At 37.7% G+C, this 23,544-nt stretch overlaps 1 protein-coding gene across 1 annotated transcript in view; it reads right to left on the reverse strand.

The window, feature by feature from the left end:
* Positions 1-3,777: 3,777 nt before the first annotated feature.
* The window catches only part of PARG (poly (ADP-ribose) glycohydrolase), a 66,165-nt gene continuing 46,398 nt past the window's right edge, over positions 3,778-23,544 (reverse strand). Inside the window, exons 12-17 of the mRNA XM_009580127.1 lie at positions 22,023-22,170; positions 15,739-15,817; positions 14,827-14,935; positions 10,485-10,590; positions 5,029-5,157; positions 3,778-4,254 (exon numbers count right to left, since the gene is read on the reverse strand). Coding sequence (XP_009578422.1) covers positions 4,088-4,254; positions 5,029-5,157; positions 10,485-10,590; positions 14,827-14,935; positions 15,739-15,817; positions 22,023-22,170 — 738 coding nt within the window. The 3' untranslated portion in view covers positions 3,778-4,087. The remainder of the gene's footprint in view (positions 4,255-5,028; positions 5,158-10,484; positions 10,591-14,826; positions 14,936-15,738; positions 15,818-22,022; positions 22,171-23,544) is intronic.

A 23,544-nucleotide genomic window follows, 5' to 3' on the forward strand; every position in this document is an offset into this window, starting at 1 on the left:
AGCCGGCGGCAGCCAGCACGCTGGCAGCCAGCGAGCGCGTTGCACGGGGCACCCCTGCCCGGCCACGGCCGAGCTGCTCGCTCCTGCTTCTGCGGACGTGCCTGCCGCTCAACCTCTTCGTTACTGCCGCTGCTGTACTACAGACTACATCCTTCAGTATTAACACTGCAAACTTTAATAAGCTCGGCTACATCTAAAACCTTAGGAGCAATCAGAAATTATATTTTAGCCTAATTTTCTGTAATGCTAAAAAAAAAAAGTTCTTACTGGCTTAAAACAAGATTTTTGAAAAACAGTTCTAAATCTTTTCATTTAGGAGGATGTCAGTCTCACTTTTACAAACCATGCAAACATTTATGCAACATATTCATTATTTATATCTTTGTAGGGTTTTATTCACTTTTATTTAGTTATATTTCCTTCATGAAGTTCAAAGAATAATCCAACGCTTGCTTACCAAAAGCAAATTGGGAATTAGCATTGAAATGTCTGCATATGGCCATACACACGTGTGAAATCTCACACGCATGCTAACACCCTTCCAACTTACGGTAGCTACTTCCTTTGTACGTGGCTACGTGCAGACGGCAGCAACCGCTACAATATTGTACAGTAAGAATAAATTACTTAGCTATATTGTATGTGTCAAAATACTTGAATTATTAAATTTACTGCTAGAACTATCTGTAGTATTGTGCCATGTACATTCGAATGTGCTGGAATTTCTGTGTCCTGGAAAGTATATTACGAGACAAAGCACACAATATTGCTTCAGTCAGAATTTTTTAATCGTATTCCTACAAAATCATGTAAACATTAGCATACAGATCCAGAAAAATCAATATAATATAATGGTGCATAAACTGTAAGTTTAGAAGAATGTTGGGAACACTTCAACAGTTTATAAATTAATATATACAGTAATGGGTACTCATCATTAGATAAGAACACCTCAAAACCGAGGAATTTAGGTGCAAGAGCTGTAAAACAACAGAAGTGCTCCAACACCAAACTTGACTATGAGGCAACATTGCAATCTACATGACTGCCTGTTGTTGTTTCGTATTAAGCATTCAATTTAGCTGCTAGGAAGTATAAAACAAAAGTTTTGGTAGGAAGTTCATTTTTCTTTGAAATCATATAGCAAACATCCCTAAAGTAATAAAAAACCCAAAAACCGGAATACTCCATAAACAGGTTTCTAGAAGAGTGAAACTGAAGCTTACAAGCTGCGCAAAGAGATCATCAGCACCTCCATTCCACGCTACTTCAAACAGAGCACCAAAAGGCATCTCTAACTAAAGAAAACGTTTCAGGTAGAGGGGTGGGTGGAGGGGAAAAGAAAGAAAGATGCAGAGCACATACTGGGCTGATGCAAAATTCCTGCTTCCACATGCAGCATTCTGGGCAGTTTAGCTCTTTATTGGATTAGAAAGTCATGGGAATGTAACACCGTTGTTAATTTGTTAACTCTGGGCTATTTTGCTTAAAAAAAACTCCAAACAACCAAGAAAAATATAATCTTCAGCCTGTCTGCGATCAAAGTTATATTCAAAGTGTCCTTACGACATTGCCCTTTACAAGATCAGGGACACCCAGTAGCATGCAGGATATATCACTCTTATTCAGATGACACATTAAACAGAAAATGAGTTATTTTGCTTTTCTCCTGTCCATACAACCATATTTCATAGGGGGAAAAAATGTATGGTAAACATATCCTAAAGAATGATCTCAAATAAAAGGCATTATTACTATTATTAGAAAATTCTCAGATATCAGTGAAAATACAGACTGCATAAAATGACTAGGATTATCCTGGAAACACCTGACACTGCAAAAACTCTCTTCACTGGATACCCTCTAATATGATCTTCAGAGAATCTTTCCAAAGTTAAGTATATTTTTCTGTTTCTAGAGTTGAAGTAGAATTTTATGCCATCTTATTTGCATACATTTTTCATACCTGACAAGTCACTTCCCCTAACAATGAAAATTAATATTGCACTAATAAAGATGTATTTATTTACAATAAAGAGGAGGTCATCTCTAGCCACCTAAAGCTTTTTGCTATATTTTCTTCCAGTTGTTTAGGAACAAATTCTGATGACCTTTTCTATAGGGAATCCTGAGTAGTAAGATGAAGAAGGTTTGGCAGATAGCACCGATTTTCCATCACTTGTCTTAATTAACAGGGTACATTTATCATTGGCAATGCATCTAGAAGCACTATCAGAGTTGAACCTAAATGCCCAAATAAGAGCTTAGTATAAAACACTGTTATTCCTATTGCCAGAATCTGAGCCAACACTGAAACACCAGGAGCAGGAGAAAAGATTGCCACTAACTCTGAGGACACAGGTTGCAAACACAGAAAAAGGCCTGAAATTCTAGCCCAAATCTTTTCCTTATAATGGATGGGGGTGGAGAAAACTACAGCTGGTGGGAAGAATAGGAAGTAACCCTCAAACTGCTGTCTGTCACCTTCCAAGCAACACGCTTCCAAGCTGCCTGCTTAGCATTAATGCAGAGGGGCAGAACTCTGAAGGTATTTATAAATGACCCAAACTCTTTGCTATTGCTTCCACCAGAGCAGCTCAAGCAGTGAGTGCTTTATTGTAAGCCAGACTGCCAACAGCTTCCAGCATTTAATTACCGTGTTGTGTTTCAGGCTTGGAGAGGTTTTATCTGACATTAGCTGAAAGGATTTGTTGATACTAGAGCCTTAGCTCACTACATTTCCTGTTGCGGTTTTTCCCTGTATTGCTAAACTGGTAATAGCAACCATGACAGATCAAAAAATCTAACACAGAAGAGGCTAAACTTAGCAATTTGGGCTTAAACTTAAACTGGGTTTAAACTAATAGACAAACATTTCATTGGATAGGCCCTGTACATAGACCTGGAAAAGTTTTATCACAGATGTATCTGCAGTTTTGTGTAAACTATTAATGTACTACAGCAATGCTAATTTGGTATTCACAGAGATAGTAATAGCACAGTTTTTACACATCTTTTGCCCTCTCTTCATTGTTATTGTTCCCAAGCCTAAAGAGACACAGGCGCAAACTCCTAACAAGACCTCATGTTCTTATCTGTAGCCTGCAGACTTTCCTCCCACTGATATGTAAGTGATTTCCATTTCCTCACTGACGTTATCCCATGGGGATCTTATACTCACATATATGCATACTGCGATAAAGGAGAACTGATATGACAATATAAACACAACTAGCAGACCTTAATTCAAATGATATTGCCACCAACAGTGAACCTTGAGAAACTTCAAATATACTAACATGTCTAAGACCTTGTTCAATGTTGTAATAGATAGCACCAACAAAATGGTATCGAAGAGTTTCATGTGAAAATGTTTCCCTCTGCTTCTAACTTTGGTCACGTTTCTCATTTTCCCACCCTCCGATACTTCATTTTTTCTCTACTTCTTCATGCTAACTTTTATGTCTGATTCGATAAAGACAATGCAGTTGTGAAATGTATTATAGCTCCTCCAGAATCTTCCAATTTTTAACCATTTATTAAAAAGAATAGATTAAACCCAGGACATTTTAAGTTAAATGAATGAAAAAGCTGATAAGAACAATGAAGGTACCGTGGCAGTCTTAAGGAGGTAATCGACTTATGACAATTTTCAGTGGGAACAACAACGCTTTTCTCTAAAATCATCCCAGGAGTTACATGGGCTGCCTGTACTCCAGCACTAAGCTTACATGAGAAATCTAGATGAGATCTCTGAAAAATAAAGGCAAGGAGTACAGAGAAATCTTCTTAAGTCTTTCAACAATCTCTTGACTGAACAAAATATCCTGCTTAACAAGGTATAATGCAAACCAGATATACCACAGAAATCTTTTCTGTACATACACGAACAAGGTTTTCATGTATGAAACCGTCAAACAAAAAAATCTCGTCTCTCAAAGGTGGGGTTTTTTTGTTTGGGTGTTATACATAACTACCAATGCAGTCAATATATATTAAGTTAAGCCAATTCATACATTATACCCAGCAATTCACACAATATACCAGTGGGAGGAGATGAACAATATTCTGATCAAACACATTTATTTTAATCCTCAAAACACAACCCTTTTTCTTCATCATCATCATCAGTAGAATCTGCATAGGACTCAATGGTGTTGTATATGAAAGAGTACAGCTTGACATCTGGTCCTGAAGTAGAACAGCTTCTGCATTCTTCATTGTAATATCTCAGTAACAGCCTATAAATATCCCCTTAAAAATAAAAAGAAATAATTAAAAAACAGGTAAAATCACAACATATGAAGAATGTATGATTGCAAATGAAGACTAGAAATGCACACTCGCACTGAGATAGTGGCTAGGAACATTTCTTTAAACGAGCAATGAAAGAGGAGGTAGACAACAGTATAAGGGGAACGTGGCTGTTTCCAAGTCTGTTCAGAACATAGGGTGGGCTCCCTCAACTTTCTGCTGAGCCTTCTGCACAAGCTATCCAAACATTAGGCTTGCATATGTATTACTTACAAATGTATTGCCAATTACCTAGCTTTGTGCTTCTGACGCAGCAATTAAAGACATGTAACAATTACAGTGGGGCAATGGATACACTGCTTTTCTTGTATTGCTACTGGGTAACACATCTGAACACATCTTGCAGGATCAAGCCAGAAACACTGTAAGACAAATCTGTATCAAGAATGCATAAGCAGATTTTCCCTTTTTAAAGCATTTTGAGTTATATTAAAAACTTTTGCAAACCTTCTACCACATGTATCTGTATTTTCCAAATTCTGGAACGTAACTCCCAAGTGAATTAGAAAAGGATTCTAGAAGTCTTCTAACAGATGAACACTGCGCAGCAGACCCTGAATCAGAAGAGTTCCCCCACTCTGGAAACAGCTACAAATAGACCAAGATCTATTTGCTTGTGTTCAGGACTTGATGACAATAATTCTTACTGGACAATTTCCACTTAGAGAGACAGTTAAGTCTCTTTGCTTCATGAAGAGATTTCTTTATGCTTACCAATAGTTTGGCCCTTCTCACAGAGAAAAGTGTGCATGCTGTAAATATCCCGCATCAGCTCCACATCTCCAAAGGTAAAATAAACAACATCACGTCCAGCCTCAGCAGCTGCCAGTATCTGTATTAAGGCTGAAACAACAAAAAAGATTACACACGTGAATACAGGATAAAGCAATTTGCTGAAGGGAAAAACACAGCTTAAGTTTACAGCAAGTAATCATACCACCCATTTCCAGGTGAACGCTGCAAAGCAATTTGAACAATGGCTAGGTAAGTATTATTACCAATTTTAAAACAAAGTAAGAATACTGGGCACTGCTGCTCAGAGTGTTGAAGTATTCTGCCGGAGTCACTAGTGACAATCACCCTTACTTTCCAGATAAGCAATGTGCTTAAAAATCAAAGGGTTTCTTTTTTTGGTCCATGTCCATCCCCAAGCAGCATGCATTAATTATCGAATAAACACGCATGACAGCATAAGAAGACAGAGCACCATCGTACATCCTGGCTTAAGCTGCTTGCATCGAGTCACAAATAGTGGGGTAAAAAGCATCTATTAGCACATCATAATTTCCATTCTCTGCCACCCTTCAGAAGGAACGGAGCCAACCCTTTCTCTAGGTAAGCTACACAAAGCAGGAGCTGACCCAACCTTTAGCTCCCAAGAGATCTATGGTTCTGCAGCCTCTTACTGCGCAATTTAAGGTGTCCATCTTACCTATAATAGAAGTATGCAGCATGGAATATGATGGCTCGTTCTGACCTATAAAAAGTGAGAGGCGATGCCAGGAACGCAATTCAGTTTATTTAACTTCCAGCTTTTATGTCAAACTCGCTGGACCAAGCTGCATCCCAAGTTCTGTCAATGGCTAACATTACAAAATAGACAGACTCTGTTTTTCTATATGGAAAAGAAAGAAGAATGCTTCCTATCTTGGAAACAGATCTTTGAAGATTTATCTTGAGAAATCATCTGGGGTATTGATCAATGGTCCAGCTGAGCCAAGCTAATGACCCACTGCAACTGCAGAAAGTGGCTCTGGTCCAGCTATGTTTTCTCCCTTCTCACCCACCTCCTGACTTTTCTGCAACTGTCAGGTATTCATCAGACATCTCACTGAGCCAATTCCATTCACCAACCTGGCAGAAAAGTTATACGACAAAAGAATAAAAGCTAATTGTTTTCTACTAGATTAGCAGTTGAATTGGCTGAGTGAAGGGTTTGCTAAGAGCCAGAGCTGATGCAAGGGAGGGCACCAGACCATACAGCCAAGAACAGAGAAGAGGAGAAGAAAAACCAGGACCCTTTTAGGTAGCACCAAACTATTACAGGAGCACAGCTTTTTCATCAACCAGTATTGCGGGGCTGGAGTGTCACAGATGCATGCAATCAGTCACACACTCATTTCAGGTAATGTTACAACAGTCCAAATAATGGACCCCAGCAACTATTTAATCTATTGCGGCTTGTCTATTTCAGAACCTATGGATGCAGTTCTGATATTAATTCTTTCCTTTTCTATCCAGTAAGTAGAGTTAATTAGAATGTGATTAATACTGTCTTTGTAAAGATTAATTTTAAATAAAATAGCGTACGTACTGCATTACCACCTGCTAGAGGAAACTAAATAGAAAGCTGTTCATAGCTCAGCTCAAGAATCTCTACATTTTAAAACAGAGACCTAATAAAATACCGCATTCTTTAATCAAAAAACCCTCTTGTAAACCCATAGCTAAAATTATAAATTACATGATTCACATGTGAAATTAATCTCAATTTGGGAATGATATTTTAATTAAACTACTGAACCAGCTGTGGATTTGGTAAAGCTTCAGTAGTTCAGTTTTTAAAGGGTCTAATTAACTAGCTTGCACAGGGGAACAGAACCTAATGAATCTTATTATTCATTACAAACAAACAATGCAATTGCACTTTACAGAAGATATTAAAAATATCCTACTGTTTATTTTGAGTTGCTATAAATCTTATGAAACGAGGGTCAAAATTTCTGTCAAGAATCAGACTTCACAATCTTCTGGGCATTAATGATATACAATACCACGTGAAATTTCCATGCTACTGATACAGAAAGGAGCATCACAGGAAGAGCAATAGAGCCTGTGGTACAGAGGACTGGAGGGATTTGGGCTCTTTTGCCCCTTGCACCCAGCTGATGTGATCCCATTTAACTCTTCTGGACTCGCACCTGAAGGCTGTGCTGACATACCTTCTTCTACCACCCAGCGAGGGCGGTAGAAGCATAATACAAACCCCTCTGAGGACCCAACTATCCTCACAGGCCCTACATGTTCAGTCCCTTTTATCCAGAGGAAAGGATGTTATCACCAGGGACTTCCCTACTGCGGTACCATGGCGGCAGCGCAGCCAGAGTCCAGATATCGGTGCGAGGAAAGTGGCACCAGAGACACAGGAGGGGCAAGCAGAGCAGAACTCTGCTACTGCAGGTGCAGCAATGCTGTGCTGGGTTAAACACCCAATGCTCCTTGTGTCGCTGCCTATTGTGTAAGTTCAGAACTGCAGTACTATCATGGTAGCACCTCAGTATCACACGCTTTTACGTAAGGCAAGATGCATGCTTTTCTCTCCTTCCACTAACCCTACAAGGGTCTTTTTAAAGCTGATGGCAGCCTTCCTATTGAACTTTATTTTCTCAGATAAATAAGAACACAAATTCAGCTAAAGAGTACTTTCTCACAATTGTTAGAAGTTAAATTTATGTATTTATGAGATGCCTCATCAGATCATCTCCTTTGCATTTTCAATAAAACAACACTTTTCCGATCTTTAGACAGTTGCACAGAGTCCCTGCAGCTAGTAATTGTTAAATTATCCTCTGGTTTGAAGAGCAAGACAAAATCTTCCAACTTCTCCCAATTATATTGATATACTTTTTTCAGTATTGAAAGTCTTAAGTTTATACTAAAATTTTGTGTAAATATCCCTAACTTAGCTGGAATCTGTCTTGTTTACGTACTAGGTCTTTAATTTATAAAGCCAGATTATTTTTTTCCCTCCCTTAAGATGACTTTAGTTTTCGCATCATCTGTGAGCTTGAGTGAAACCATATTTTACGCACAATCATGTTCCTTTAATTTGTGACTAAAAAAATAATGTAAAGTATCATAATGCATTATAGCACTTATCCAGTTATATCCAATTACATAAAATACTTTGGTGGTTCTGAAGTTACAGATCCCGATACTACTTCTGAAAGGACAAGGGTGTATATTTAAGAACGTTAAATGAAAAAGCAAGATTTTAAACTATGAAAACTATTTTATCATTGCAATACACTGTCGAGCCTGTGTAGTCAACAAAAGCTATTTATTCGGGTTCAGTGGAACTGTGATACTGATAATCTCAGAGTTTTCTAAAACATATTCCGAAATGAAGAATTTATTCTCCAGTGTAAGAAATTTGCTTATAATAAAGTGAAACCACTGAGAGAATTTGCAGTTCAGAATAACCCTATACAGCATTTTAGAACAAAAGGGAAAAACACCTTTAGCACTTATGACTGTGCAGGGAGTATCTGTGAACTAGACAAGATTTCATTTGGTTATCACACATCAAATGCAACTCTATTCTGACAAAAACACACATGACAAACTACCGTACTCTTTTCATAGCTCAGTTTACAAAAAAAAGAATGAAGCCATCTTGTTTCTAGTCAGCATCAGCTCAGACAAAAACATCACGTTAAACGACTAGCTCCATATCCCATAGCACATCACTGTCATTTAATTCTCTTTATTAAGTATTGATTTTTCAGAGAAAATTAAGAAATTAAGCAGAGTTTACAAAAAGAGTAACTTAAGTGCAAGTTAAACCAATGTCTGTCTTTGTAAGGTCTGCCAAAAGAACAGGAGAAGACTTGAGAGTACACACATAGATTTAGATTAATTTTTCCTAATAGCAGCAGTGCTGTAACTTGTTGTTAAGAGTTAATTCTCACAGACTTTAGGTTGATCCAAAACCAGAGGAAAAAGTTACATAAATGAAAGCTCAAACTAAAATATTAAGTTAAAATAAAACTGAGAGAATGTTTAAGTCTTTACATGTTCTTGTTCTGCCCAGGATTCATATCCAAGTTACGAAGCACCACATCTCATGGCTCATTTCTTTGTCTACATCAAAGACTTTTCTTACGGGCTACCTCACCAAATGGCCTCAGCAATGGTGGTCTTTGTCAGTATGCTTCAGTTTTGAGCTCTGACCGATGGTGAGAGGAAGTAAAGCATTGCAGTGAGCAATCCCTATTCTAAAAGTCACATCCAGTGTTAAACAAATAATGGCTTAGATCAGATGAGCATTAAAAAAAATATACATAGGATATTACAGTAGAGATCCAAGAGGAGGCCTTATGCAAACCAAAGCATTTATTAAACCTTCCTAACATAATCATAATCAAGTATGATCAGATCCTGCAGTAAATACTACTTCTGATATTGATGCTCTGCATTTGGCAACCCATTTTATCTAATGGAAATCAAAACACAACTGTCAGGAAATCAATGAGCATTGAGAAAAAAATAGATGCTCAATGAATAAAAAACATTAAGAAAGAAAACTAATGAAGCTGGTAGCCTGATGATTGTTTGTCTCAATGTAACTACCTAAAGCTGTTCAGAAAAGCAAATTTTAAATACTCTCCAAACGTTTGAAAACAACAAAAATGTAAATTTCTACTTAGAAATATATGAATCAGGATATCAATTTAAATATCAGGATCCATCAGTTCTTGACTTGATGGGAAAAAGTCTTAATTTAATGTAGGCATGTGATATCTGCCGCATTATAAATACTCCAATTAAAAACAAAAGAACATGAGAAAGTGAGTGATATAGCATGCAAGTCAGGAAAGAAAGAAGCATGTCTGAGTGACTAGAAACCTCTCTGGCATACAGCAATATATTAAGGAGCAAAACTAAACATGAAGCATTGCCAGCAAATTTGTGAAGCCTTGCAAATTACCAGGTACTTTAAACAGCTTTGCAGAGATACAAATTTTAGGCATAATCTAAAAAGACTGCTCCACAAAGGTCAACTGATTTATACGACTGAGAACTGCAATGGACACGTTCTTTTGTGAACTGATGTTGTCTGTCTGTGCTTTTGAACGTTTCAGTGCTACAGGTCCTTGTAAACCTGGCATTTCACCATCACATACTTACTTCAAACTTTAAACTGAAAATAGCATATAAAAGCAACAGCGCGCATTTTTATTGTTTAAGGCTACATTATTCATGGCCTAAAGATCAAAGCTAACGAACCAGTTCTATGGACAGTTTAACTATTATTCCAATTCTTGGCTAAAATGTATTAATTTGAACAAAACCAAAAAACGTACTTGAACAAAAAAAAAACCGAACGCCAAGAATCAAAATCTAAGTTATATGATTCATTTGGACATTAATGAATTGCTACAATTTACCTTTTAATCGGGAGTCCCCTCCAAAGGCACCACATCCCCAGTTTCCTGTGGCTATTGCAGAGAGATGTTGAGGTGGAACATTGGGTCGAGAGAAGCCACAGTAGGCCTGCAGGCAGACAAGAGTCAGAAGATGAAGTTGACAGGCAATCTGGTGCGATATTTTAAAACAGTAAGATGATAACAATAATCAGTATTGTCTTCTAGCAATACCAAATTCAAACTACTTCAATACACCATTAGTCTTCCTTTAAATTTAAGGTCAATCACTAAAGAATTTAAGGCAAGAAGAATTTTGCCTTATTTGGATCCAAGTTAAAAATTAGTTACAGGTGCTGACTCCTAGGGATTTCATCACAGCTACAGGAAACTTTTCCGGATAGCCAGAGCAGAGAATAACTTTGACAGTAGATTGTACCACGTTTGTTGCTTTTCAGCCCATTTAGCATACATGACAGCTGAACTGCTGTGTCCAGTATTACTGAAATTCCTCAAAACTGAAAATAAAATACAAAATGGCATCTTAGAATGCCATAATGCAATAAATGAGGGTAGGAGGAAAAACTGTGATATTCTTGAGAAATCTTGAGTAAAGGCAGGTGCTTCCATGTATAGAAAAAAGGATAAATCTCTTTGGGAAGTTTTTCAACAGTACAAAAACTTATTGAATTGGTACAATTGTCTGGTACAGATTAAAGTACCCACGGTTTCACTCCAATCTAAGCTGCAAATTCAGACTTCTGTCAGTTATAATTTAGCAGGGTACTATGATTCAGAATTTGCATAAGGAGCACTTACATATCATCCGATGCATGCAGCTTCTTGAGCTCTTTCAAGTCAGAGTTATTAGTGTGCTTAACATCCAAAGCATGTTTGTACCAAACTAGTGGGCCAAGCAAGCTAGTACTCTGGCTGTGTGGACAATAGTTCTTTAAACTCCATCCTCCCAGTGAGGGAAATGGATTGGTGTTGCAAAGGGATGCCATTTTCTTTTCAGCTTTTACTTAATGGGCATGTATTTCTCAACTCGCCAGGACATAGAGAACAAAAACTGTCTCGTCAGACACAGTAAGAAAGTCAGCAAATACTTGGAAGGACTTCAGCAGCAATGAAGAAGAATATCTAAGGAAGTGCTCCCCTATGATTTTTCATAGCAAATGAAGGATAAAGATAAAACTTTTTAAAAAAAGAGACAATGCACCAATATTTTAAATATGTTTCACCTAGGAATACAGGAATATGGAAGCTTTCTGTGCAGTTTTAAAGCAGTTGCTTCCATACGGGAAGCAGAAGAGCTGTTCCTTTTGAACTATATAAATGAATCTGTTTTTAAGTTGTACACAACTTCAAATATATGGTATTTATATATTATTTAGAAGTGTGTGATGTTTATAAGTGGTTTGTTTTCATATAAAACTGTTATATATAGTTCTCACAGCTAACACCATTTGAAATGTAACTGTTCTGCATACCATAACTCTTAGGGAAGCATTTCTTGCCAAATATGAAGCTGTAGCTTTTTTTAATCGGTGACTATCAAAATAGGCTTAATGACATTTATGAGCGAGATTGCAAGCCCAATTATAAGTCAGTTGTTCCTTAGGATTTGGAAAGTGAAACTTGCAGCTGTAAAAATTATTGCTAGTGAAGAGTCTTTATTAGGCAATAATCTCAAGGGGCTAGCAAGGATGAAACAGTGACATCTCTTACACATATATCTGCAAATCTTAATGCTTAAATCAGATACAATGATTTTTTTTTCTTATTCTGAACAGCTGACTTTAGACAATATTAATCTTGTTTTCTGAGTATGGGTTAAACCAGAAACTAGGGTCAGCCTCAGACAGCTACCTTTTGAGAAAACTAACCGAGAGTGAATATCTGGGTTTTTAAGACAAATGGATCTTATAAAGGAGAAAACGTGCAGGCTTATAAGAAAATACAAGTTGTAAGAAGAATCACTTTAAGTTGTTTCAATCATTTCCTAACATCTAACAAAATAACAGACAAACAAAAGAACCTTTGGACACTGAGCTGTGTCTACTAATACATAATACACTCATATTTCAAAGCCTGTGTGCCTATACTGTGCTTACTGAGTCCTGATTTATTAAATCATAATAGAAAGAGAGTTGCAGATTATTCTACCAACTTGTTTTCACCCATAGAAAAATCTTAAGGTTAATATTCATTTTAAATCAAACTGAAAAAACCACCACAGTACATCAAAAAATATTTGATTTGATATTATAAAACCTCCAATAAACTTAATGAAATTTTTACTGTAGTAAACAGAGAATTAACTCATGCTTAAAATTTTCTTTAAATAGCAATCAGTCCTCAAACAACATCAGCCAAACCGACACATTCTATAAAAGTTGCATGGATCTACCATAATTTATTTTAAAAATCCAAACCCAATCAATAATATTGAAAACTGTAGGCAGATCATAAATTCACTAGAGTAGGTAATTTGAATTTTGTACTAAGATATCACTGAAGTTTACAAAATTTATTTACTGTCTTTTTCAGGGCTAATTTCATTACCAACCATGAAGAAACAAGCTGATGAATGTTACTTTAGTCAAGATGCTAACGTTTTATGACTAAATTAAATTAGTCCTTCAGCACTGTACATCATTTCGGGGGGGGGGGGGGGGGAGCGCTTTGCAGCTGAGAATTAGGAACACACTGCCCTATGTTTAAAATGCATCCTATATTATTCTATACCCTCCTATACTACAGAATAGGAGAATTTAACAACAGCAGTATTGTGCCCTTATATTTAACACCCTAGCTAAAGCAGAAGCCCTCTGCATCTATAAACGTAGAAGCACACTAAGCAGACTTTGTTGTTAGCATATTTTGAACACAAATATAAGCACACTAACATAGTATAACTGTGTAAGCATTCTTGTACTCAACTGCCCAGTAAAAATAGCATTGCCATTGCTGTAACAGGCCACAGACCTTTAACTACTTATGCCTTATACTAGCCATGCAAGGTCCTCATTCTGGCCCATTAGCCGCCTTATTAACTTAGGAGAATTTGCTATGTGAACTGGAGATTGATACCAGGCATCTCTTGTTAGGAGATAAATTTTACGTGTGGGATAACAGCAAAGGCCTTGAAAACATTGGCATAGGTTAAAAGCTAAGGCCTCAGAACTATAAACAGCTCACTGACGGCAATTACTAGTCATTGAAAAAGTACAACCTCAAGAGCTGGGAAAAGACTGCTTTAGCTTCAAGAAAAGCAGCAGCAGCAAAGCAAGAAGAAAAACAAACAATATGAAAATCTCAGCCATGCAACATGATAAAGCACCTCCCATGGCTTGGGAAAATAACCCCATGTTCCCAAACATTATGCAGCACATAGTCCAGGGCAGAGACCAAGGGCTGGGAACTATCTAGAAACTCAAATACCTTATTTACAGACAAGATCCCAAATTAGGGAGGGCAAGGGAGAGAAAAAAGATGCCCACCGCAGTTCCAGCTTCCCTTGTCGAAGAGCTCTTCAGCCTGGCAACTTTGGTGACTAAGACTATCAAGGACCATAGCCATTGGAGCAGTACCTACACAGCTAACGTAGGTAAGGTCAAGGACCGACTGCTTTGAATATATCGTGATAATGATTAATAACGTGTAAGAATTATTAGTAGGAAGTGTGCTGTTTCTGAATGTTGGTCTAAAAGTTTTGTTTAAAGGATTAAAACTGGCCTGATTTATCAGTCTTCTGAACACCCCCATCACTGTAAGCTCTAACTGGCATGTATATACACATATTCAGTTGCAACAGCCCTTACAGCTATTGTGCAAATAAAGATAGGAGATTTATGAACAGCTGGATCTGATCTCAAGAAGACATCAATGTACGAAAAGACAAACTCCCAGGTAATACAGCAATACCCCAAGAGCAAACAAGAAAAGTGGAAGAAAAGCAAGTGGCACCGTATTTATGAACTGTCACCATGTTAAAACATGAGGCACCCCCTTCTCCACCTTGACTGCAGAGCTGAGTAAGATTAGCAGAGCCAATCATGGGAAGAGAACTTAAAATCATAATTTAGAAGCAGGACAGGGAAGAGTTAACAAAATGTATATCCAAATTTCATTTATATTTTTGAAGGTTAAATAAAATACACCTTTGAATAGCATATCAAAGGATACGAGTCATTCTATTTGACAAGCTTCTGCTTTAACATTGGACAGCAAAACCCTGAAGTATGCCTTTTATAAGAGACACAACTAAGCAAGAACTTCCTCAGCTGAAGATAATAATACAAAAATATTTGAAAAGGTACTATAAACATTAGACTGCAGGCCATTGTAAGAAGTTACTGGCCTTGTTGAGCTCTCTTCTAATTTTCTCCGGACCAAACTGATCAAGGAAACGTCTGAAGTGAAATGCATCTATAGCAACAATTTCAGTGTAGCGTCGCTGCCATTCATCCCTAAAATCAGAGGGAGGAGAAAAGTAGATGACATTAGTTGTTTAATATTGGCTATATAATCATGATCCAAAAAGAGCAACTCCCTGCAGAGCTTCTCTATTAGAAGAAGCTAGAAAGGTGAGCTCGTAACAGACAATGGAGCAATTTTTTCTTTGTGGGTCGGAAGTGAAAGCAGCATCAGAAATGAGAGAGGTCTCCCTATAAATTTAGAAATACTCTGGCTAGACTTTGGGTATAAACGTGAAACAAATCTAATTACACAGCACTATTTAAGTATGTAAGAACACCGCAAGGTTAAAGAAAAGCACTTCGGCTCACATTTAAATGAGAGTACATTGTGTATGTTTCTATACCACATGAATAATTCTGTGTATACACTATGATAACATTGTTGGAGAAATAAATTCAAGAGCTCAGAGCTTTCTGCTCAGATTCATGATATTAAACCTTATTTTGCCACACATCAGCTGTACTGTGGCACTTGAGGTATCGTTGTCAAACTTCTTGTGACATTACCATCCACAGTACAGTCAGTATCTTAACAAAAATTTGGATTAAATACTTATAACTGTAAAAGATGTTTGTTTAAGAACTGACATATTGGCAAGTACCATTTATTAGCATGAATATCTCATTATTAATATGAGATAACTTTCTTAGCTGGTTGGCTCTACTGAAGAGAGCAGGATCAAACAGTCAAATTCTCTATTAAGGCAAATGCTAGGAAATACTTAAAGCACTAAGTTTTCAAATTTATAACATTTATTTATTCCTTCCCTTGAAATACTTATGTGGAACTTTACCTTGGGGTCTTATCTTCGTGGCTTCTTGCCCACCGGTAAGTTTCTGCATAGCCTGTATACTCACTGTACTGCTCAGTACCTGAAACAAATGATTTTCCACATTACATACAAAATATGTACATATTTTTTCACTTGGCAAATCTTTCATAGGAATCACTGTTTCTCCGAATGAACACACAGCTCTCAGAAGCAATGGAAAATATTCATATCTGCACCAAGAATACAAGATCTTCTTGTAACCCGTAGAAGCTTCTTTTCCACAGATGATGTGTAGCAACCACCATAGAACATTACATGTGCAGATCTATGTATGCTGTCCAATATATAACAAGAAGATAGTTTTCAACTTTGCCACTCTCAAGTTCAGTAGCTTCTCAATAAACTGCCTGTCATCTTTAAAGTTTTACTGGCTAATATCTGGTCAACAAAGACTTAACTGGTGAGCCTTCACACCACCAGCATTTTGCTTTTCTCTTTTCTTTTTTGAGGCTACTACCTGTAAACACAATGATAAAATAGTCACTCCACTATTGAAAACGTGGCAACCGTACTTCATCACAATTTAGCAAACATCTGGGCTGACAGTTTAGGAAACACGAGAAGAATAATATAAAGAGATTCAAAAGTGTAGGTGGTGAGCTATATGTTTATACATTTCATTTCTCTAACAAGTTTTATTTCTCTTAACACAATCAAAATCCATAAAGCCAAAGAAAACCCTGATGGTCAGAAACCACAAGCAGATTTCCAGCACACCAGTGTTACCCAGTTTGTTGCCCTACCGTCTCTTGAGGGCACCCTTACGTAAGGATAGGTAGGACTGTTAAGCTTCCTCATCTCATTGCCCAATAGACCTCAATTTGTTCAGCATGATTTCTGCCCTATGGTTCCTGACATAAATTCTCAGATATCACAGCAATTAATGGCACCGAATGGACCGAAAGGCCACTGCTCTCAGCTGTGGCTGCCAGTACCAAGAAGCTACTTCTGTAAAAGCTTGAGGACCCACAAAACCGTGGTCTGGAACATACTTGGCTGCTTTGTGAAAAAGTCCAGCAGGGTATCTTGGCAAGCATGAAGGGCTGTAACAAAATAGCTCATTAAGACCTCCAGTAATTTTAGCTATTATGCTCTGCTATGCCAACTCCTTTTCAAAGGTTTATCCCAAGACCAAGGAGGAGAGCATTTTAACTGAGAGTAAGGATCATAACCTTTCTAAAAGGCTGCCTTTCACCTCATTTTACCAAACTCCAGGACCTTGCTTCAAAACCTGGGGATGCACAAATGCTTCAAAGAAATACTCCTAAAGTAACGCCACAGCAAAATCACAACTTTCCCCCCTGTTTTGAGCTTGCCACAGCTGAATTTCAGAAGTAGGGGACTGAAAAGAATACCTTGTTTGGAAAATTTCAACTCATACAGGTACAGTTTGGCACAAGTTAAACAGTAAGAGTGAGAACTGTTAAGCAACCCTGTAATTACAAACAGTGACACCAGCTATGCCTATAAATATAATAGAAAAATAGGCTTTAGAAAGACGCGTAAGATGACAGCACAAAACATCTGATTACTCAGACAAGAGTAATGCCTAACTATTGCACAGATCGGTGATACTCCGAGAATACAAATGCTTAAATTTAATCTGTAAGGTTTTCAAACTCTAAATAAAAGTTGAACAATCAGAAACATAAAACTATTCACTTTTAACCTCATCTGACAAGGGAGTTTGAATGCTTGCTTTTAGTAGTCTCAAGCACAGGAAACACAAGCTGTTAAAAACTGTTTAAAATGATGCATATACTTCAAGACATTTTCCTTATTTACCCAAATTCATTTTAACTGAAAAGACTTATCAGCGCTTCTTTAACTCATGTGCCCTATTATACATTCATTGTTTATTTAGATTTGTCTAGATCATTAACCATACTGAGGGCACACAAATTCCACTCAAAGCTATTTTGAAAAGTTGCTATGCAAAATGAGTGGGATAGTAAAAGATTCCTCACCAAGAATTCACTTCCTGTTACAAAATCAAAGTCCCCAAAATTGTGATGGCAGAATATGCCTATATATTCACACACATCCATGCCCTCATACAAAGGACAACGGTGAGCAGCTTAAATATTCAGAAGTCAGCCTTCTAATCGAATTGCAGGCTATCAATCTTCAGTAAGACTTTTCCTGACATAGGTAAAATTCAGTTTTACTGATATACTTGGAAAAAGTGTCTGTGCAAATAGTAAGAAGAGACAGACACGGGAAGTATGTGACTTTTCTGAGAGCTCTCTTTAGGGGACAACCCAGCAAAACTTCCAGCTTTCAAAAGGAGGCATTTCCTTTCGTGTCTAGCATGTGGAAAGAAAAGACTAGGTTATCAAGATACTGTAACAGGATAGATTAAATGACAAAGTATTAAGCTGACTTTTTCAAGGTTCATTGTTTTCATTAATTTTTGTGGAAGTGCAGTGTCTGATGACAAAAGCACCAGGAAACAAACAAGCAAATACACATACATATTTAAAAAAAAAAAAAAAAAAAACCAATAACAGAGAAACAAAGAAATCACACAAACTCTAAATTCATGCCCCAGAAACCCAAAGTTAATGAAAATCAATGGGTTTTCATAAGTGAAGCGCTGGAAATTTGTCAGACAAAAATGGTTATTCAACTGGCAGCACTTTTGCCTGTGAACTACTGGGATACAAAATGCTGTTGCTGGGAGAACATAAGCCGTATGGGATAAATTGGATAGGCTAATGTTTCTGGTGAATCTTTTTTCTTCCCATAAAAAAAAAAAAAAAGGGGAAAAAAAAGCCAAGCCACAAATAGAGCACAATAGCAGAGTTCCATCAGAACTTTAAAAACAAGCTACCAAAACTAAAAAAGCCTACCTGAAGTCAAAAGAAAGTATATACAAGTATCGTTCAAACATATATTCTCTGTGAAACTTTTAATAGTTACAGCATCAGACAAACGGTGAAATTGCCCAGTGTTAGTGCTTATGGGACCTCATCCATCTAGAAAGAGTTGCAATTATTACTAAAAATAAATATACCTTTCTCAGGCTCTATAGTGTGGCTTTTCATTTGCACATGATCTGTATGGCATTATAAAGTTCCCAGGGATTGGGGAAAAACCCACCATACTGTCCCTCTAGTATTTCTTATGAGCTAGAAATTATACCTCTGAGGAGGCAGTACCACTACCACCGAATAAAAGAAGCACATGTGAAAAGCACAAGAGTATAGTTTGTAGTCACCAATACAAATGCACATTTACTGCCAAAAGTGAGGGGAAGGTCCTTCTCTCCCTTTCAGTCAGTTTTTCTGATACCTATCTTGCGCCACCATTAGTCTTCTGGCTCTCCAGACAGTGGCACGATCAGCCTGCTAAATCCAGCTGAAAAACAATTTTTCACCTCTGAGTAAATTTTCAGCTGAACCAATTATCTGATCTCATTTACTGCATGGGTAATGTGGTTAGAAATCTCTGAAAATGCATCACTAAGTCAGGAATGGCCATTGTTCAATCTGTGGATTTAAAGCAAACATGGAACACAGCTCATCTGCTCTTAACGCTGCCTGAGTATACATGAACTCGGGGCGGGGGGTGGGGGGGAAGAAAAAAAACCTGAATGAAAAACATTGACACTTATTCACAGCTCTACCAGAAATGCAGCTGTGGGAATCTCTGGCATTGCTGCTGACATTTCTGTAGGTAGATGTCTGTGTTGAAGAACTTGACTGTTTGCATGACCAGTTCCATATTCATTACAGCAGTGATCTTAACCAGATACTGTGCAATCACAACAAATTTAATTTCTCTCCAATTTCTCAGACTCTTCTGCAAATTTAAGCTACACAGTTATACCCATTAGGCCACTGAGTCAAGATGCATCATAAAGAATGTACTTTATCAAGAGGATTGTGACACGCAGTGGAGACTTGGCTAAGAACCGAGGTGGAAGAGCTCCAGGGATGAAATGAAAATGATGGAATGGCCATTTCCATTAGAGAAGAACACCATATCACAAACACTAATTGCAAAACACTATAAAGTACTCAAGAAAACTAAAAGAATATTGCCGCAGCGAAAAAACGTCCTCACCTTTATTTGTTCATGCCAAATCATTATCTTTTGCAGGGGAATGGAAGAAGGTCTTTCAAAACATTCATTTAGCATTTTCCCCCAATCAGTTATAACACAGACTGATAGCTGTACTCTGTTTTTACCCTCCCCAGAAGAGCCTCACCCGGAGAACAGTACTTCAGTATGTTAATCTTGTTATAGTATTATATCCAAAATACACAACAGAAATCAGCGATGGCCGAGAATTTTCTGACTCATTTTTCTAAAAGGTAATCACAAAAGCCAATTTATCAAAAAGTTTTCACAGAAAAGGCATTAATTTTGGCAGGGTGGAAAAAAATAAAATAAAACACTGTCTTAAAAAGATTACCAAGTATAAGACTGAAGACAAAAGATGCTCTGCCCAGTAAAATCCATAGCTCAGGACACAGTAAGATTTGCAAGATCTAAGCTCAAATTGTGCATGCATGTGAGAGAAAGAAGTGCTTTAGAAGGACTTTTCCAAGAAATGTGTGTACAAATGTACAAATTCCTGACTGTTGAAGCAGTTCAGGTAACTAAAACCAACACTTTTACTACAGCAGACTGAAAAATATTAAATATACATAATCTATTACAATATCGGCCCAGAGGATCTCTCTGATCAAATATTTTTTATTTAGAGCTGTTCTTCAGAGTAAATAAAAAAATATTATAGCATCATTTTATTTTTCGGTCATGAAAAGTGCTCACTGTGTTCCCGTGTATAGAACTGAGACACACACAGCATGACCTGGGCCTCTCCCGTTCTCAATAGTGACATTTGGTGTTTTGATGCTAACTGTTTTGATCCAATAGATAATAAAACATTCCAAGGTCTATGACAGAGGTGGAAAAAAAAAGAAAAACACTTTCAGCAAAGCACTGGACAGACAGCGCATCTCCCTATACAGCCCCTCAAGAACATACTGGAGAAGCATTTAGTTTTTGATGTTGTAATTACGAACCTATAACTAACTTACAAGTAACACAAACACATGTTCGTAACCTACAAGGTCAAAATCCTTAAGAGACATTTCCTGCCTTTCTATCCTTTTTAATGGATGCTGATTTTCTTCTCTTCCACTTCTTCCCCTTTTTGGTGACCAGAAGGCAGTTCCTCTTCTCAGAGTTTTCAATCCCACTGATCACATCAAATGTTACAAATTCCAGCCAGGAACAAAAAACCACCCCGCTTTAACGTAACAGAAGCATTACCTGCTGTCCTTGTTTCATCTGGGATAGAGTTAATTTTCTTCCTAGTAGCCGGCATAGTGCTGTGTTTCGGATTTAGGATGAGAATAATGTTGATAGCAACAACTAAAACATTAGTGTGTTAAGTAGTGCTTACACTAGTCAAGGACTTTTCAGCTTCCCATGCTTGCCAGGTGCACAAGAAGCTGGGAGAGGGCACAGCCAAGACAGCTGCCCCAAGCTGGCCAAAGGGATATTCCATACACATACTATATGATGTCATGTTCAGTACATAAACTGGGGGGAGTTGGCCGGGGGGCAGTGATCGCTGCTTGGGGACTGGCTGGGTATCAGTCAGCGGGTGGTGAGCAGTTGCATCACTTGTTTTTCCTGGGTTTTTTTCCTCCCTCCCGTTCTTGTTGTTTTCCTTTTCATTACAATTTTTTATTATTTTATTTCAACTATTAAAATTATTAAACTGTTCTTATACCAACCCATGAGTTTTCTTACTTTTGCTCTTCAGATTCTCTCCCCCATCCCACCAAGGGGGTGAGAAGGTGAGCTAGCAGCCATGTGGTGCTTCGTTGCCAACTAGGGTTAAAGCACAACACCTGCTAATAGCTGGGACCTGCTAATAGCTGGTAATTGTGGCTTTTACCTATATTGCCCAACAGTATTCTTTAGCTAGGCCTAAAGACACTGAGTCCTCAAACACATTTATACAGGATAAAAAAAGTTCTGTCTGCCATCTATTTGCTGTGTTCCCCGCCCCGTTTCCTTCACAAAACATCTATTGGAACAGCGGTCCTATGGTCTTAAGAGGCGGGGTGAAGAAGGATGCCCTTTATCAACTGAGTATTGACTTACTTTTTTTCTTCTTTTTTTATTCCTACAGCGTGTAAACATACTAAACTTCAACTTGAAATATATTTTCTGTATATAAAACCAGAATAAGATGTGAAACATTTTCTGCAAAGACTAACCTGTGATGATAAGACATTCATTGTGATCCAAGACTTCAGTGATGAGCCTCGATACAATCAGTTCTGGGTTGATTAAGAAACGGATTTCTTCTTGTACTAGTCCTGCCCCGGTCACACCGCCTCCAACAAAACGGTTTGCAAAATCAACCTAACAAAAACACATTTGGGAGGATTATGAGATAAGCAAACAGCATAAAATCCTTTCATTTACCAAGGTAAACAAAGTCCCGTATAATTTTCAATAATTCTGTTGAAATCTGCTACTATCACTTAAAAATACAAGCAGCAGGACAGAGCCTGATTAACAGCATGCCTTTCTGTTTTTTTCCTTTCTACTTCTCAGAAAACTTAAAACAACACAAGTGAGATTTACACAGCAAAATAAAGTTTTGCATCTCAAATGCTCTGAATCCAAGTTTTGTGGGTTTTCTTTGAAGAGCACATATTTAAGAATAAACCACATTTCAGTAAATGTAAAAGATGAAAACAGCAAATTACAGTATTCTTTTTGCATTGAAGAATTAAGTTGTCCTTTAATAAGCATTCTGCCGCAGCTGTCCACACTGAAGCAGAAGCATTTTTAGATTAGCATTGCCCCTGTACTAGTTGTTCTGTACCTAAAAGAATATCTTATGAATTCTCCTTGAAATGCACTTGAACAAGGCAAGTCATTTTGCTTATTAAGGTTTCTGCTTGAAACAGAGAAGCTCTGGATTCTATGTTTTACTGCAATAATACATATTTTGCAAATTACATTTTTAGACAACAGTTTTTAAAGGATTTGTTTTATTCAATAAAGTGATTACTGTTTATGCAAATTAACTGCCCATATAAATCTATAATTTCAAAAAGTCTCTTCACCTTTCAAATGCTATTAGCTTCTTACTTATTTTTATTTAGACAGCTGATAAGAGCACATTTACAGGAGGTGAACAAAAGTTGCTGGAGTGACATGAACATCTGTGCAGATTACAAATAGATTCAGGAGTCAGAGTCAAGTCTAAAGCACACAGAGAGCCAGCCACTAAAACAGCAAGCGTTCCTGAACTGTATCCTGGAAATACCAACACACTTCAGTTGTTTAAGATTTACTGAACTTGACTATGATACAAAAAAGTAGCATGAAAATTACCCACATGTTCAGCGCGTCAGGGCCCCAAATGCACTTTAACTATTCCGAGTAGCCTCACTTTGGGTCCCCATCCTTGCCGCTGTACAAACACACACCCTTGTCCCAAACCTTGCCTGAGACACATCATGTATGGGCCCATGCCCTCCCCCCATTCTGGTGCCCACTTGCTGACCGGACGTCTAGGATTGACCTTGGAGACCTGCCTTTGTCTGATGACCACCAGCCTGTCAGCAGAAACTGTTATTGTCACCATCCCTGCTCTGCTTGTCCCAGCCAGCAACCCTGCCCACTGAGGCTGGGGTCACTGCAGACTCCTGCATCGTCTTGCCTTGGTCATCCTACTCCCTCCTGGAGTGAGCACTCTCAGTCTGAGCAGAGATATTTTGTCTG

Source organism: Fulmarus glacialis, unplaced genomic scaffold (genome assembly GCF_000690835.1).
Source record: "Fulmarus glacialis isolate BGI_N327 unplaced genomic scaffold, ASM69083v1 scaffold9456, whole genome shotgun sequence".
NCBI classification, from domain to species: Eukaryota; Metazoa; Chordata; class Aves; order Procellariiformes; family Procellariidae; genus Fulmarus; species Fulmarus glacialis.